The sequence below is a fragment of the Danio rerio genome, chromosome 25 (assembly GCF_052040795.2).
Source record: "Danio rerio strain M-AB ecotype USA chromosome 25, GRCz13ab, whole genome shotgun sequence".
Classification (NCBI taxonomy): domain Eukaryota; kingdom Metazoa; phylum Chordata; class Actinopteri; order Cypriniformes; family Danionidae; genus Danio; species Danio rerio.
In genome coordinates this window covers 7,469,768-7,489,094 of record NC_141045.1, presented here as the reverse complement: position 1 = coordinate 7,489,094, position 19,327 = coordinate 7,469,768, and the positions used below count along the sequence as shown (strand labels likewise).

The following is a 19,327-nucleotide window of genomic DNA, read 5'->3' as shown; positions in this document are numbered from 1 at the left end:
TGCATTGCTACACTCAGAAATAAATGTACGATTCTGTCACTGGCGCAGTACCTTTTTAAAAGACGTAAGCTGTTTCTCAATTCCAAAAATGCAGAGAATGGACTTGCGTTTTTGTGGAGACGGGACTTACCAGGTGTCCCCGGAAGAACGAACTCAGGAGACCACGAGAACAGAGAACGCGTCCTGTGAGAAATTAGATGCTGCGTTCTTTCTGATGGTCACATGACCTTCACGTGTTTTTAATGGAATATTATTTAAACATTAAAGCATTCGTACAACGATTTACTGTTTTTCCCCTTTCAAAATATATACTGTGCATCAAAACATTATAAATATACATTGCACAAAACAAAATAGATTTTCATACAAATTTCAGCAAACAAACACAATTAATGTGTTTATTCCTTTATTAAGGTGTCCATGGTAATGTTTATATTCACCGTTTCTTTTAGGGAAACTCCTGTGGTAAATAAGTTACATCTCTGAACTTTAATAATAAACCTAAATAAAACGCAGCGCTTTCCACCTCCAGTCGCAATGACTTCTAGGACTTCTAGAGCGAGTTCAGTGTTCAAGTCTGCATCGGTGCATCCTCGATATCAAGATCACATCCGGGAAGTTTGTTCTTGCGGTCTTGAGTATTGGAACTGAACTTTAGCAGCTGATAATGACGTTACACGAGAACACGAGGACACAAGACCTCTGAAGAACGCATATTGAGAAACAGCAATACACTCACCAGCCACTTTATTAGGTACACCTGTCCAACTGCTCATTAAAGCAAATTTCTAATCAGCCAATCACATGGCCGCAACTCAATGCTTTTAGGCATGTAGACATGATCAAGACGATCTGCTGCAGTTCAAACCGAGCATCAGAATGGGGAAGAAAGGTGATTTAAGTGACTTGGCATGGTTGTTGGTGCCAGACGGGCTTGTCTGAATATTTTAGAAATTGCTGATCTAACTGGGATTTTCATGTACAACCATCTCTAGGGTCTAAAGGGAATTGTCCGAAAAAGAGAAAACATCCAGTGAGCAGCAGTTCTGGGGGTTCAAATGCCTTGTTGGGGTCAGAGGAGAATGGCCAGACTGGTTCGAGCTGATAGAAAGGCAACAGTAACATAAATGACCACTCGTTACAACCGAGGTATACAGAAGAGCATTTCTAAACGCACAACACGTCAAACCTTGAGGCGGATGGGCTACAGCAGCAGAAGACCATACCGGGTGCCACTCCTGTCAGCTAAGAACAGGACTCAGTCTCACCAAAATTGGACAATAGAAGATTGGAAAAACGTTGCCTGGTCTCATAAGTCTCGATTTCTACTGTCGACAAATCTTCAGCAATTGCGTGATGCTATCATGTCAATATGGACCTAAGTCTCTGAGGAATTTTCCAGTACCTTGTTGAATCCAAGGATTTAGGCAGTTCTGAAAGCAAAAGGGGATCCAACCCGGAACTAGTAAGGTGTACATAATAAAGTGGCCGGTGAGTGTATTACCAATAGAGTTCACAGTGGTATCTTAAAGGTACAAATTAGTACCCAAATCTACAAAAATGAGGTAGCATTATGGATACTTCAGGTACAAATATGTATCTTTTGAAAAGGTACTGCCCCAGTGAGAGCACCCGTAGCTTTATCTTTGATGGTGTATGCACTTCATTTAGACAACTGAAAGGGCGATTTCACAGTGTTTGGATTTTTTCAACCATCAGATTCCAGATTTATAAATATTTGTATCTTGGTAAAACATTGTCCTGTCCTGTATGATCGGAAAGCTTATTCCTCAATTAATAAAACTAACACTTGACTGGTATTGTGGTCCAGGTTCACATATCTAATGCAATGGCATTAAAGCATCAAAAAGTAAACGTTGTGATTAAGAATCTGGCCTTTGCTCAGCTGTTCTCCAATGACAGGACAGGTGTGAAACAATCATCCGCCCTCCTGTGAGTGTCCCCTGCTCATCCACACATGCTTTCCTGATTATTTAAGACACATGCGTGAAGTACAAGACCGCCTCAGTTCCTTTCTCTCTACCAACAAGCATTTCAGATATGGAGAGGAATTCAAGTTCTTGCCCTGACACGTTCTTCCTCTTTATTTCAAAACTAAAAGCAACAAGAACCGCTCCAAAAAATGCACAACTCTGATATGTGTGTGTGCGTATGTGTGTATTACTGGCAATAAAATCAGACCAACACCCACACGAGCCGATGAGTTCATGACTACCGTACTCGCAGAGCCCGAGGCCTGGAACGCCTGTTGTTTTTACTCATATTTTTCATTCTCTCCCTATTTTCGAGGTTCTTACGCGTTAAAAGCCAAATTCATATCCCACTGCTTTTTGGAGGACTTAATATTTCTGTAGCCTTTAATTCGGGGAGTCGACTGCCTTCAGGACTTCAGGTCATGTGTCCTGCATCCCGCAGCAGATCTGGTTACAGCTTTCTGGCCCGGGACGTGTAAACGGCGTATGGAGCGCGCTCAGAAAGAGCTGTTATTATTTCACCGGGTCATGTGTTGTTTTTCCTCAGTTCATTGGTTCTCTTTGATCTCTCCCTGTGCTGTCATGTGGATCACAAGAGAAACAGATGTTAATTAAAATCAAGACAATGCAGATGATTTGCTTTTTCTTTTAGAGTCTTTGTGAGTGTTTTTACCTATGGAAAGTAAATCAGAGTGTGAAACCAATTTATATTCAACTGAAACCGTATCATTTATTCGTTTTCTTGTCGGCTTAGTGCCTTTATTAATCTGGGGTCTCCACAGCGGAATGAACCGCCAACTTATCCAGCATATGTTTTACGCAGCGGATGACCTTCCAGCTGCAACCCATCTCCGGGAAACATCCATACACACTTATTCACACACATACACTATGGACAATTTAGCTTACCCAATTCAGCTGTACTACATGTGTTTTTACTGTGGGGGAAACCGGAGCACCCGGAGGAAACCCGCCCGAACGTGGGGAGAAGATGCAAACTCCACACAGAAACGCCAATTGACCCAGCTGAGGCTCAAACCAGCGACCTTCTTGCTGTAAGGCGACAGCACTACCTACTGCACCACCGCGTCGCCCAAATAGTATCACAATAGACATTATTTACTTCTTTAACCATAATGCTGGGCCAGAAGTATGCAAAAACATGCTCATTTTTCCACATATAACACTTACAAACAAGATAATGCAGATGTGTTAATGTCTCTCTTTTCGAGTTTTTATAAATGTTTTTTTTTTTTTGGTTACCTATGTAAAGTAAATCCAATTTAAATAATATGAAAATAGACATTATTTACTTCCTCAACCATAATGTCGGGCCAGAAATATGCAAAATAATGCTAAATTATTATGTATAACACTTACAAACAAGACAATGCAGATGTTTTAGTATCTGTCTCCTTTGTTTTTTTACCAATAGAAGGTAAATCAAAGGATGAAATCAATAATGGTAAACTCAAATAGTACCACAACTTACTTCCTTAACCATATTGTTGGGCCAGAAATATGTAAAAAGTGCCAAAAAGATTCTGAACAACCTCCATAGATTAACTTGATCAATTTATTAGGTTTTCCTTATCAAAAACTTTCAATCCAGATGGATGGGGCAACCATTACTGCACCCAAAACAGTGAAAAGCCTTGTAGTAACCATTGATTACCAACTGAACTTCTCTGACCACATTTCTAGAACTGCTCGATCTTGCAGATTCGCACTCTATAACATTAGAAAGGTCCGACTCTTCCTATCTGAACATGCAGCTCAACTCCTTGTTCAAGCTCTTGTTCTCTCCAGACTGGACTATTGCAACTCTCTACTAGCCGGGCTTCCAGCTAACTCTATCAAACCTTTTCAGCTGCTTCAGAACGCAGCAGCACGAGTGGTCTTTAATGAACCTAAAAGAGCACATGTCACTCCGCTGCTCATCCGTTAGCACTGGCTGCCAGTTGCTGCTCGCATCAAATTCAAAGCTCTGATGTTTGCCTACAAAGCGACCTCTGGCTTTGCTCCTTCTTATCTGCTCTCACTTCTGCAGATCTATGTGCCCTCCAGAAACATGCATTCTGTGAATAAACATCGCTTCGTGGTTCCATCCCAAAGAGGGAAGAAATCACTTTCCCGAACTCTTGCATTCAATCTGCCGAGTTGGTGGAATGAACTCCCTAACTGCATCAGAACGGCAGAGTCACTCGCTGTCTTCAAGAAACGACTAAAAACTCAACTATTTAGTCTCAACTTTCCTTCCTAATCTGCAATTGCCTCTCTGGTTCCACCGCTAACTGTACTACAAAAAAAAAAAAGACAAATTTTTAGCTTCTTACACTTTACATACCTAAAACTTGCCTTCAGTATTTATTCACTCTTGCTCTTATAGTCGTGTAAATTGCTTCCTTGTCCTCATCCCCTTTGGATAAAAGCGTCTGCTAAATGACTAAATGTAAATGTAAAGTGTAAAAACTGATCTGTCAACAAAAAAGCAAATAAAAATACCATTTAATATGCATTTGACAGCAAATCCCAAACATTAAAATATCAGTATGTCAGATTTAAAGTTATCTATTGTATGCTCCAAAATACAGACAGAATTTGTGTTTAGCAAATATAAACCAGATATAAACATCCAGAGCAGTTTGTCACTTCCGTCTAAATGAATCAACGCTTTTTTCACGTCACCCCATACTTCAGCTTCTCATCAAATCTTCTATGATCACTAGTATCTGACATGCCCCGCCCCAAAGACCTTCTCATTTGCTTTTCAACAGATGCGTCAAACCGAACTCAACTGCACTCTCACTGGGAAAACAAAACGCTATTGGCTGTGGATTTTTTTCATAGGGAGGAGCTACTCTATGTCCTGCCCTGTCTTTATGAGTCAGTTGAGATTACGTCAAACATCGACCTAAAATGTACATTTCAAAGCACTCCATGGGACCTTTAAATGCCACAGCTTAGCATTCGACAGGTAATTTAGCATTAGCACTTTTACTAAAAGAACTTCCAGCAAATGTTTGTCAGTAAAAATGTAAATGTTATCAGAAAACACACTATTTGAATTCTTAAAGAAGCAAATCTTACTGGTGAAATATAAAAAGGTCACACTGTGAAAAATGTAATGACAAAAAGACAATCATTTTTTATTAAGAAAAAAATGTCAGTATTTTTTACTTTTTTTTTTATTCTATCCCCATTAAAAATATATTTGTAGAGCAACCCATGTTCTGTTGTCATAAATTTTCTAATAAACTTTAATAGGTAAAACTGTCCATGATATGAACAAAAGCATGTGATGCATCACAGTTTGATTTTAAAAAATGTTGAATGGTTATAAAAGTCTTTATAATCATTAAAATAATTTATTTTTAAAAAATAGTTTTAAAATCTTGAATGATATTAATGATGTGACACAAGCTGCGTCCCAAATGGCACACTATACACTATGCGCTCATGCACTATGTACTTATGCACTTACACACTCAACAGGATCGTATATGTATGTAGTGTCGTCCCAAATGGCACACTTATGGTTTTTTACTAAGTGGAAATTCAAACCGTTTCCCTGATGACGTTTGACGGTTGCCAAATCAGTGAAATAAACGACCGAATTATCAAATAATACCCGCCGCGAGTATTGCCGCATTCACCATCGGGAGACGCTATTATCACTCTTGTGGAAGAATTTTGCTTACACAATCCAAAATAAATAAAGTTATTCAACATGTGCGTCCGATAGCTCCGCCCCTTCCGCTACGTAAGCAAACCTGCGGTCGTTGAGTGCGTGAAGTGTCCATCGTTACACACTTCATTTTAGCGGCTGAATAAGTGCATCATACGGGTAATTAAAGTGCACTTATTATTTTTAGAGTTTTCAGTGTGAACACACTACTTACACTATTCATACTACAAAATGGCGTAGAATAGTGCATAAGTATGCGATTTGGGACGCAGCTACAGTTCCGTAAACTTCCTACTTCTCTGTTTACCCGTCTGATTTTATGGTCAGTCTCTTTTGACCGCCCCCTGTGGTTTAAAAGAATATCTCAACGGCGAATGCATCAAGTATAAATGCTCGTCCGTTTTGCAAGGTGCGCGAGCGATGCTGCGCCAGGCAAAAGTATAAATCAACCTTTCATCATATTATTGTCTTATTCAGCCAAATAATTCGATTACTGATGTCCATGTAAATGTAGTCACTATGAGCTAGCAAGATAAACACCATACATTTTGAGTTCACCCGGCCTTTAAAGATGATAAGTAGGGATGTAACGGTATCAGAATTTCACGGTACGGTAATACCTCGGTATGAATGTCACGGTACGGTATTTATTGAATCATTTACAGGAAAAAACAAAACTTATGAAAATACTCCAAAAAAGTGCCAAAAGTGTCAATGACATACAAATTAGCCATCTATCTGTAAGCTTTGAAACAGGAACTTCAATTTTAATAAAAAAAAAATATTAAACCATGTAAAAAAATTAAGTTTCAATTTAGTATTGTTGAAAACTCATCACATTCAACATTTAATCACTCACTCACTTAGATAGAGATGGGTTTTAAGGAAAATTATCATATAAATATAATCTGGTAAAAGCTCTATATCTTTTCTCTATATCTATATCTATCTCTGGGTATTTACAATGTCCCCTGCAACAGAAAAAACCCTCTCATTTGGGACTGAGGTTTCTGGGACAAGAGAGATATGACTTGGCCCAGGTTGACAGCAGTGGGTAACGTTGTGCATTGTCTTTCTCCCACTTGAGAGGACAAACCATGAGTGAGATAGAGGTCTCATGTCTGCATCAATCTGAACAGTGTGCTGTGTTTCTGCAGTCCCCATGACTGATTATTAGTCCTATTCCCCAACTTGCAGGCACGTGCACACACAGGGCTCAACCTGTGCAGTGCACATGCCCTTTTTAGTCTTGGATAGAAAGTTCCCTTCCAAAATGATCAAAAGTGCCCCCGCGACGCGACGCGACATACCCTCCATCCCCGCTTTACAGTACAGCACAGCTGATAAGAACTCGCGCGACAACACAGCTGATAAGAACTCGCGCGACAACACCGCTATTCAGTACGCGCGCGACAACACAGCTGATAAGAACTCGCGCGACAACACCAATATTCAGTACGCGCGCGACAACACAGCTGATAAGAACTCGCGCGACAACACCACTATTCAGTACGCGCGCGGCGACAACACCCAGCTCTTTTTCATCCCCGCTTCTAGCAGCACACTCCATTTCCGCATTACTGGATCTGTAGCGACAACAGACCGCAAGGGATGATGGTCAAGCATGGGCTGATGGGAATTGTAGTTTCCGGTACCTCCCGTTCGCTTCATTCGCCTGAGCAAATTTTCTCAGAAGACCTATAGTTTTACCGAGTCATGCGACTACGGTAATATTGAAAAAAATTAATATTGCGGTATGACGGTATTTACAATACCGTTACATCCCTAAAAGGAATGAACATATTTAACTTTTGTAAGTTCTGCCTATGCATTTACGAGAAGCTAAAAAGGAGTAATAGTTGAGTGAATTTTCACAACGCCTGTTTCAGTATGACCTGTCAGGTTCAGTATGTAGATCCATGTAATGTGAGGTATGTTTAAAATGCTTCCAGCACCTTTAATGAGACCCTGACATTTGAGAGCTGTAATCAGCATGACGATTTAATGTTGCCAAACAGGTTAGCGCCGCGGTGAGGTCAGTAGATTGTTTAGGAGAACAGAAATGTGTTCACAATCCAGACCCCTGATGTAGAATTAATGATTTGCCATCAATATAAATGTATTCTCATAAAGTGGAAGTTATTTCACCGTCTTAAAATTTTTAGTTTGCCTCGCGATATTCAGCAGAATTGGTTCATATTGATAAAAACCCATCCTGAGCAAATAGCTGACGTCTGAGAGCGCAATGAAAAGAGGCCTGAAGGATTGCTCCAGTTTCACCTCCACACCCTATAACGGTCGTAACATGATTACCGGTTCATGCTCAGACACAATGGATAATGGCCTTTTTGAATAATCGAGTTGCTAACAGCGACTAATTCACATAACACATGCCTCCTACAGTAGACATCCTATAGGGTTTACTATATTGTGGCTCTTATGTTATCCGCAGGCAGATTTAGCATCAGTATCATTGAAGAGCCCTTGTCAGTTCAATATTGAATTGGCTAAATCATTATGATATTGATTCAATATTCAATAAGGTGGTATTGTTTTGTCATTCTATGATTTTGTAGCTTATTATTTGTCGAAATAAGTTCAAAACAGCAACATAAAATTTCATTATGGATCTATAATTTGACATTTCAAGTTTGATTGGTCACACTTTACAATCAGGTTTCATTCGATAATGTATTTACTAACACGGACTAAGTATGAACAATAGTTTTACAGCATTTATTATTCATATTTCAACATTTACTAATGAATTATTAGTATCTAAATTTAAGCTTGTTAACATTAGTTAATGCCCTGAGCAATAACATGAACTTAGAATGAACAACTTAATTTTCATTAACTAATAATGTTAGTAAATACATTAACAAATGCAAACTTATTGTAAATGGTTACCATTTTATATATATATATATATATATATATATATAGAATTTGATTGAAGATATATATATATATATATATATATATTTCTAGTGGATTAACTTGCATGAATTAATTGTTAACCTTAAGAATAACAATGTAAGATAGAGAAATAAACATGCAGGCTTTAATGTCTATCTATTTGTCCCTCCGTATCCACCCTTAAAACCTTCAAACCAAAGTGTTATCATTTGATTTAATATGTTTGAATTAGTTTGATGTATGTTGAGATGACTAGAAAAGTTAACTTTTTTTTTTTAATTTTGTGAATTTACTACTATAAATTTATCTAATTACATTTTAATATGCAAAAGTAATAATTGCTAAGCCAAAGCTCTTCAAATTGACATTATCTTAGCCTGTTCATAAAGGATTGTCAGTTGGTGAGTGAGAAAAGAAAAAAAATTAAGCATAAAAATAGGCAGAAACAGTACAATAATAAAGTGACAAACAAAAATTCCTGAAACAAAAATCCCTGAAATATATTTCTATATTAGGGATGCCACGATTCTCAATTTAATATTGAACCGTTCGGTACGACATCCACGGTTCAATACGCTCTTGTGAATTGTAGTTTTCTCGGTTTTACGTTTAAATAATGTATGTGTGTTTTATATCTCCCTGCATTGACTGTTTGTGTGCGCCTGTAAGTCTATGAGCTGAGATGAGGAAACTCCTCCCTGCGAGTAAATATCCAATCACTATGCTCTAAAGTTAGGGGGTGCTTAACCATCACTCCACACTTTAAGATGGCGAGCGGCGGTAAAGTGAGGCTGAGGCAACAGTACAAGGAAGCGCCGGCATCTTTCAAATCTGCGGTGTGAGGACATTTCGGTTTTGCCGGTAAGTATAATGAAAATAAAAAAAACAGTGAAAAATAAATGTGTTTTACACGTATAAACATGACTGCACATCTGCAGCGCCATCACCCAGCAGTATCACTGTCTGAAGGCAGGATAGCAGAGAAAGTAATAAACAAATAAATAGCAAACAATCCCTCTCTGAATCCTTCCAGTAAACTACCCAACTGGTTCCGAGAGACACATAAAATAACAAAGGCAGTGGGGGTGTTCATTGCTAAAGATTTGCTTGCGTTTTCGGTGATTGGAGATGCGGGCTTTTGTCATCTCATAAAAGCACTCGATCCGAGTTACAGACTACAGTCTGGCATTCACACCGAGATAATTAAGATGGTTTGTTTATGTTTACTTAAGTACAAATATGTGTATTTGAAATGGCCAATTTATCTTAATAACTTCACATGTATGTTTATTTTCAAAATGTAGGTATGTATGTGTTCCCCAGTTTGTACATGGGCTACCAGCAGCTGTGAGATTTCAGTGATAATTTTTTTTTGTACAATACACTAGGAACTAGTGGACTTTTCTTGGCTTTTAAGTAAAACAAAATGAGTATAGCAATAAATCATTTTTATTTTTTTCCTTAACCTCATACTGTTCCTATTGTCTATAGAATAACAACAACAACAACAAAAAGCATGTGTCAAGCCATGAGAACCGAACCGAAAACCGTGTTAAAAAACTAAGGTATGTATTGAACCGTGGGCTAACTGTATTGTTGCATCCTAATATATACACACACACACACACACACACAGGGCTCAACAATAAGGAATGCCCGATGGCCCGGGGCCAGCATGAGAAACTCTGGGGAGAGTAGACAGGATCATTACTGGCCCGATCTGTGCCTGCGACTATTTGTCAATTGTGTGCAAATTCGGTCTTAGAATCAAGAGTTTGTGCTTTTAAGCCTATTAAAGCTACCCTCTCTGTGATGTCATAAACACCCTATTGCTTTTCGGTTCCTCTTATCAAATTGGATGTTGTGAGCACCTTTTTAAAATTTTTTTGTAACCTGGTAACAACCAGTACAGTGAAGATACAAAAACATGGTGGATGGTAGCAACATCAAATTATGAGGCTAAAAGAAAACGCTTCGAGCACTTCAAGACTTTCCATGGGTACAATATGACAAAAAAATAAAGTGATGTTTTGCACAGTTAGCCGTCATTTGGCAAGTCAGACACATTTTGTTACATAATATAGAACTGCAATAAAATACTTGCACATTTTCCATACTGCTCTTTTAAATTGCATAACACTTTGAATTTTGCTCATCATACATTTATTAACATTTTTGTAATATTTACATTCTTGATTCACAGACATTATCTTTGACACATGATTTAAAAAATGTGATTAAGAAATAGCTATTAACTTTTGTTTTTTGGTAGAGCTTGTGAAAATTTTATTAGGGCAGGTAAAAATATAAATCTTTAGTGTTGAACCTTGATATATAAATATATTAGACCTGAAATAGACAAAATTCCAGAATATTCCAGAAATGCCATGACCCATAGAAACCCTGCATTTATAAATTAATAATGATTATGTTTGTATTTTAATAATTATTAATAAATATTTACATTTAAAAAGCCTATAAAAAATATCAGAACTCATCTGGTAGTGTAAACACTGGCATTTGTTCTGCCACAGGATGTCAGCATATGTAAAGTCTGAGCAACACATTCCTAACATCCTTCTGACATTTCACAAAAGCATCATAATGAAAGTAGAAGTTGGCGTGAGCTTAAGGGTACTGATTAATCCCACTATTTCCTTCACTTCCTGTGATTTAGACTGAGAATGAAGAGCCGCTTCCTGTCAGGAGGAGGGCCAAGGAAATTTCTCTTTCTGAACCGTCTGTAAATGTCAAACGCGTCGCTTTTCAGCTTTCAAACGGCTCTGCAAGCTTTGGGAATTATCTGACATCATCTACAGCAAAATTGAGTCCACCAAAAAAGAGGCCCACCAATCCCAGCTCGTAAATAACAACACGTGTGATTGGCTGCCCGCAGGCATGATGTCACTGGGTCAGTCCAGCTGTGTGTCCCACATTTCAGATAGTCAGTAGGTTAGAAACAAGCTGGCTAGACAAGAGGTAGGGTTGTCAAAAGTATCGAGTACCAATTCACTCATTCATTTTCCTTTATTTTTCAGAGGACGCCACAGCGGAATGAACCGCCAACTTATCCAGCATATGTTTTACAAAGCGGATGCCTTTCCAGCTGCAACCCAGTACTGGGAAACACCCATATACTCTCATATGCAAACACATACAGTACAGTCAATTTAGTTTATTCAATTTAGCGCATGTCTTTGGACAGTGGGGGTAACCGGAGCACCGGAAAGAAACCTACGCCAACACGGGGAGAACATGCAAACTCCAGACAGAAATGCCAATTGGTCAAGCCGGGACTCGAACCACAACCTTCTTGTTGTAAGTCGACAGTGCAAACCACTGAGCCCCCTTGTCACCCTCGAATACCAATTAGTACTGATTTTAAAAAATAAAAAGTCTATTTCCCGATAACTTTTCAGCGAATTCTTAAACACAGCTGATTGGCCATTGTGTTCACATGCTCAACAGAAGTGACTGTCGTCATCAATGAAGGTCATCAATGGCCAATCAGCAGTGTTTAAGAAGGTGCTCAACAGCGCTCAAATTAGTAATAGGAAGTTCGGATCATTTTACTGACTGACCTTTGTGATAAACGAATCCTTTTTCCGAGTCATTTCTTTAAATTTGCTAAAATATTTTTTAAATATTTTTAAATGTGTTGCTTCAAAACACATCTACAACTAGCTCAAATATTGATCACACTACAAACAAGTCATATCTAGAATGCTATAAGAGAAAATTATCATTTATTGTTTTCCCCTGGGTCTTTTGTCAATGATTAACTCAGCTCACGTCTTCTGACATGTCTTCAAATTTGAGTCGTTCGTTCACGTGACACAATCAGTCCCATATAAGCTTAACCAATGAACACAGTCTGAACCTGAAGGACCAGCCTAATCTCACGAAGAAACGCAAGTATTTTACGTTTTGCCAGTTTAGTGGCTAATTCGCACGAGTTCAGACGTACAAAAGTGTACGATTTTAAAAAGGAGGCGTGGCACCCAACCCCAACCGTCATTGGGTAATGAGCAAATCGTACTAAATTGTACAAATTAAATCGTACAAATCCATACGAATTAGCCACTAAATTAAAAAGTTACGAATTGCCATGAGAGTGCGTTGGAAGGACCCATGATTAGTTCACCTTTCGAGTCTTGTTTTTGAGTTGACAGCATGTAAAGAGACGGCTCAAAACCGAGGATAATTAAATAAACGGATCACATCTTTTTCTGGCTCTCACGTCATATGATTGACTTGTGTCTTTCACATGATGAACAAACAACTCAAACCCGATAGAAGATTCATAAAAGGAACTAATCGCTGAGTCCCAAATCGTAGTATGTTAAAAAGAGTATGCCAAAGGTTCCCTGATCCAGTAAAAATTCGAAGTGTAGAACTGTTCATACTCAGTACACTGCGCGTTGGACATGAATTCGATTAGAACTACAAATGCGGGTGAAAAGTGTAAATAAACTACCAACGTCATGTAGAGAGGCTTCGGTAAAGATGTTTGTATGCTAATCAATTCTAGCTAACTGGAAACAAAATTTAATTGCATTTTCTGTGTTATATTTTATCTGCAACAACAATACTGAACTTATTTAAAGACTTGTTTGGACATTAACGTCTGAATCCATAATTATTCAAAGACCTGAGAAGATTTCTCTGCATGAAAGACTCGTAAATGGGAAATTAATCTGATGCTGCTTTTCCAATAAAGTAGGAAATTGAAATGTGGAATGTAAAACAGAAATGTGGATGATGTTTGTATGATTGACAGGGCTCATGACGAGGCCCACACGGAATCTGCGCGCACAGAATTCCGCAGATTTTCAGCCCATCACTGATCCTGTTATTTACTTCTGTAAATGTGTGTAAAGTCATATTCATTCAGTTTTTTAATTAATTTCAGTAACATTATTGACTCATATGAAAATATTTATATGATTTATTTACAATATAGTTTGTAAAGTAATATGTTCTGTCTTTTAGGAGATATATTATATGAGAGACTTGCTTTGTTTACCAAATAAAGTGGATATGATTGAATTTGCATTGTAAACATTAAATAAAAGTTAAAAAGGTATTACATTTTATTTCATATATTAAGGTTTTAGTTATGATACTCCTAAAATCATTCAGCATAAATGCACCGAGTTTTACCAATATTCTGCGCAGAAATCTCAAAAAATGCCGATTCTGTCTGGCCCGACTCATAACTAAGCAACACAATGTATTAACGAGGAAGTCCCAAAGCTTGCACACTCTTCTGTTACACACTTAAAGTATATATTTTTCTTTCACAAAATAAGTACATACTTTTAGGGTGTAGTATAAGTATGCGAATTAGGATGTGGCAAATCTTTTCCCCCACCTGCACAAATGTGCACATGCGCGAATGATAGAATTATTCCCAGAGCCAACATAAAACATCCAGCCATCATTTACTCTCCCTTACATTGTAAGATATTTTAAAGAACGTGTCAGCTGAATAGCATTTTTTAATATCACTTATATATTATTATTACAGTTTTATTATTGTTATATTTTCATTTTTATTGATGATTTGAATTGCAATTAATTTTAATATCTGTTTTGATGTTAATTTTAGTTAAAGATGTCATTTTATTTTGTTCGATTTTTATTCTGTTTGTTACTTTTAGTTTCATTTTGATTTATACTTTGCTTCAGGTTCAACCAAATAAGTTATACCCACTAACTTTTTAACTTTAACTGGCAGATATAATATTTATTTAGCTGATTTATTTATTTATTTTTATTTGAGGTTTACTTTATATCAGATTTCAAAAAAAAAAAAAAGTTATTACTTTCAGAAGTCAAGACATTTTTCTGAATATGTTCTTGTTTTTCTCAGATAAAATAACATCAATTTTTGATTAACTTTCGCTCCAAGCTAATTGGATCGTTCACCCAAAACTGAAAATCTACTCACTATTCACTCACCCTTAAATAATTATAAACCTTTTTGAGTTTCTTATTGAGATATTTTGAAGAAAGCTGTAAACATGTAACCACTAACTTCCAAAACAAACACATTGAAAGTCAATGGTTACAGGTTTTCAACATCCTTCAAAATATATTATTTTGTGTCAAACAGAAGAAAGAAACTCAAACAGTGAAGTGAAGGGTGAGTAAATGATGACAGAACTTGTAATTTTGGGTGAACTATCTCTTTAACTTAAGTTCACCCAAGCTCACTTTACCTTTCTGCAGGTGGATGATGTCTGGAAAGTTAGACAGCAGGCCCTGGTACAGCGACAGTTTGTCCAGCATCTGAAACAGGTCATTTTTGGGTTGATCTGCAAACATCTCCCCGATGTTCTCGTAGGTGCGTCCTGTGTGTGAGATGGCATTGCTCAGAGCGTCCGAACTATAAGGGGGATCCAACAGGAACGATTGGCTAATGGACTGAAACCCATTTCCCAGCCTCTGAAACTCCTTCCTGAATCCTCCAAGGTGTTTGCGAACTAATTCCGATGCGACATTTGTAAGCTGCATCACGCTGTCATCCATCTTTTTAGCAAACGATTTAAAGGAGTCGATGCGCTCCTCAACATCCTGAAGGTCCTGATGCTCATTGGGGATCTGGAAGGTTAGCATGAAATGAGCGCCGACCATCTCATCCTTCTCTGCTCTCCTCTTCCCGAGCTTCCACTGTTTATCATCTCCGCACATCAGAAAGTGTTCGAAACCTTCATACTGAGACAGCACGGGATGGCTAGTCATGTGGTCCATCCATAAAATAAGCCTCCTCTTTCGCTTCTCGATGAAGTCTTCTTCGAATCGTCCTGTGGCTTGTTTTTCTGGAAGGTGCGGTACGGAGATGACTGTGAATTTGTGTAGTAGTCTGTTGTAGAGCCAGTCAAAGTGCTTGTAACGTCGGTATACAGGCCGTCCGGTGTGACTAGGGGTCACACGGTATGAGATGTACGTCTTAATGCCTTTGAATTTGGTTTGTTTTGTTGGGTCTTCAATGGAACAGGAGAACGGACGAGGGTTATCCATCCATTGTGGGCCCCTCGGGCCCATTTCAATAGAGTAAGACTCTGCGATTTTAGCCATCATGGGAACGTCGCCAAGTATGAAGGCTTCCACACCTGAACGCACGAAGCTGGAGAATCGATTCAAGTTCCTGCCGACCATACTACCCTTTCTGTTGCTGGACATGCTGTCCTGGCGGTCCATGTAAGGCTTGCTGCGATAGTGGACGTTTGGGTTGGAATATTGGTTTTGGGAATGTCCATTGGCGCCTCTTCGATGGCCGTCATCTTCAACGACTGTTGAAGTTTCATCCCAGTCGTCCCAATCATCATCATCGTCGCTAGGCAGGGTTGTGGAGGGTGTGTGGATATATGATAAATCTTTTCCAGGAGAACTTCCAGGTGAGCTAAAGGATTGATCTGTCAGGTTGGACCCAGATCTGCTTCGGATAATGTGGACATATGAGGCCGGGAACAGACCTCGCTCTCCTCTGCTGTTTTCACCTTGCAGCCAGCCGTCCACTGAGTTTTCATCAAAAATCACCAGCTCCTCATTCTCCTGGATGTTGATCTCCTCCTTGTTCTCGCTTTGGAAAGTGTAGAGGGCTTTGGCTCTCAGGGACATTTTTGTAACGTTTGCCCGCAAAAATGTGCACAAAAATAAGTCCCCTTTACCTCATATTAGATCAAAGCAAAGCAAATTATGACTTAAAAGTAAACTTGAGGTACGGTACAGCACTGGTTGATGATGTATTCATAGCACTTTTAAACTAAACTAGTAGTTTGTTAACATGTGATCTTATAGTAAAGAGTTTTTAGAGATGCTTTTACAAATGAGATTTTATGAAAATATAATAGCCAATATTCTACATTTGTAAGTAAAGTGTTACATGTTGGACTCCCCTTGTCAGGTTGTTGTTATTCTCCAAACTTGCCTTAATTTATGCCGTTTCATTATTCCGCAAAACCAGAATCTTCAACCGCAAAAAAACAAATAAACCCATAAATCCACAAATCCCGTCCAGCAGATGTAAGACACCGGCAAACGCATTCAGTTCAGGGCTTCCTCAGAACCATCTGATGGTTTTAGCCATCTTGCATGGTGTAAAGTATGGTAAAAACAAACACAAACAGCTGTTTTGCAATTCCGGTTAACCTAAATTCCAGATGAAAACATTTCGGATGGGAAATAAACGCGTCCAGTGCATTCCGCCAACAAAAGAAGAAGAAAAGTTCATCTAAAGCATCTTCATAATCCACAGATCCGCTTCAGATCGCGGAGTAGTCGTAGTATTTCCTTCGAGATGTGATTCAACAGGCCAGTGGAGAGATTTTGGTGAAGTATTTCTTTACTTAAAGCAGAAACGCAGTAACTCTTTCCATGACGTGACGATCGAACAATGAGAGCAGCAGCGCAGTTTGGCTCTGAGGTAAAAACAATCGCGTTTGTGGCGCCACTCGGCGGTCAACAACACAACTGACCTGCGGATTTAAACACTTGTCGGTTGCTAGTGAACTCAAAACACTCCACTAGCTAGTGTACAAATTTGGGCTGGGGCTTACGTGCACAATTTTCCCCACACAAAGAATAATTCGTGTGAATTCTCTTTTTATTGAAAGGTGGTTTGAGTTGTTTTTGTTTTGGACTTATTTAAAAATGATGGCAATATTCTGGAATATGAAGAATTTATGACACTGTATAATTTTCCTCTGCCAGCAGAATCCTTCAATTGTGTTATAAAGAGTTTGTCACCAAGTTATGTGCATTTATTTAAAACATTTCTTTTCTTTGATGAGAGGAAAACATTTATGCCTACACTTTTTTTTGGTTGAGTGTCTTTTTTTTGATGAAAAATGTGACAAACAGTTGAGGTCAGAATTATTAGCCCCCCTTTGATTTTTTTTTTCTTTTTTAAATATTTTCCAAATTATGTTTAACAGAGCAAGGAAATTTTCACAGTATGTCTGATAATATTTTTTCTTCTGGAGAAAATCTTATTTGTTTTATTTTGGCTATAATAAAAGCAATTTTAAATTTTTTTAAAAACCTTTTAAGGACAAAATTGTTAGCCCCTTTAAGCTATTTTTTAATCGATAGTCTACAGAACAAAACATCGTTATACAATAACTTGCCTAATTACCCTAACCTGCCTAGGTAATCTAATTAACCCAGTTAAGCCTTTAATTGTCACTTTAAGCTGTATAGAAGTGTGTTGAAAAATATTTAGTAAAATATTTACTGTCATCATGGCAAAGATAAAATAAATCAGTTATTAGAGATGAGTTATTAAAACTATTATGTTTAGAAAAGTGTTGAAAATATCTTCTTTCCGTTAAACAGAAATTGGGAAAAAAATATACAGGAGGGCTAATAATTCAGGGAATTTAATAATTTAATTTTCATTTCTCAAATGAAGTTTACACTTAAGTGCACAGCTATATATATAGGCCCGTAGCCAGGGAAGGGTTTGGGTAGTTCGAAAGACCCACCCCCTACCCACTTACAAAGGTCCAGAATTTGTCCCATACATGAGCTTATTTGTCCTGTTTTCACTGCTATTCCATCATAAATTGTGAAAATAACCCAATTATTTTTCATGAGCCCAACATCTGTGCAAGAAAACATACAATCTGACGAAAGTTAAGTGATCTTTTACTACTGATCTACTGTATTGTTGTTAAATGGAGAAAACATTTTTACAAGTAACTTTATTTTAAATCTTGGACCTTATTCATAAAAATAAAAATTATCAATAAAAAGGTGTGAAGCACCATAAGTGGGCCCTATTAAATTTCATTCTTATACTTTTCAGGCTATTGTTGAAATGAAAATAAGCTACAGTTTTTATAAAAAAATAAATAATTTAACGAATCTTATATACATATATATATATATATATGTATGTATGTATATATATATATATATATGTATGTATGTATATATATATATATATATATATATATATATATATGTATGTATGTATATATATATATATATATATATATATATAGATATATATATATATATATATATATATATATATATATATATATATATATATATATATATATATACATACATACATACATATACATATATAAAATATATGTATATATATATATATATATATATATTTTTTTTTTTTTTTTTTTTTTTTGATGATAAATTATCTAATAAATTAGCATTTTGAAGTTTTTTTTATCATTAAGGAAATGTTTTGGTACATCAAAAAGTTTGGCTTTGATGACCAGCTGACAAGCTATTTACACTAAAAAGTGCTTAAAATGTCATTAAAATGCAGTATTTAAACCTCATAATTAAAAAGAAAATGACGAAAATAACTGCAAAAAGGTCTACTTTTTGAGAAAAAAGAACCACCCCTTTCACCAGGCTGGCTCTATATATACACAGTTGAAGTCAGAATTATTCGCCCCTCTGTTTATTTTTTTCCCCCAATTTCTGTTTATCGGAGAAAAGATGTTTTCAACACATTTCTAAACATATTAGTTTTAATAACGCATTTCTAATAACTGATTTATTTTATTTTTGCCATGATGACAGTAAATACTATTTGACTAGATATTTTTCAACACACATCTATACAGCTTAAAGTGACATTTAAAGGCTTAACTAGGTTAATTAGGTTAACTAGGCAGGTTAGGGTAATTGGGCAAGTTATTGTATAAGGATGGTTTGTTCTGTAGACTATCGAAAAAATTATCTT

The 19,327-nt window shown here is 37.2% G+C and overlaps 2 protein-coding genes across 2 annotated transcripts in view; one reads left to right on the top strand and one right to left on the bottom strand.

The window, feature by feature from the left end:
• Positions 1 to 17,051, bottom strand: part of snx33 (sorting nexin 33) — a 28,835-nt gene extending 11,784 nt beyond the window's left edge. Inside the window, 1 exon segment of the mRNA NM_001122855.2 lies at positions 14,826 to 17,051. Coding sequence (NP_001116327.1) covers positions 14,826 to 16,227 — 1,402 coding nt within the window. The 5' untranslated portion in view covers positions 16,228 to 17,051.
• Positions 1 to 19,327, top strand: part of snupn (snurportin 1) — a 68,938-nt gene that overhangs the window by 32,188 nt on the left and 17,423 nt on the right. The window contains exons 5-7 of the mRNA XM_087310416.2: positions 9,334 to 9,462; positions 10,093 to 10,166; positions 11,640 to 11,760. The gene's annotated coding sequence lies outside the window, so the exon portion shown is untranslated. The remainder of the gene's footprint in view (positions 1 to 9,333; positions 9,463 to 10,092; positions 10,167 to 11,639; positions 11,761 to 19,327) is intronic.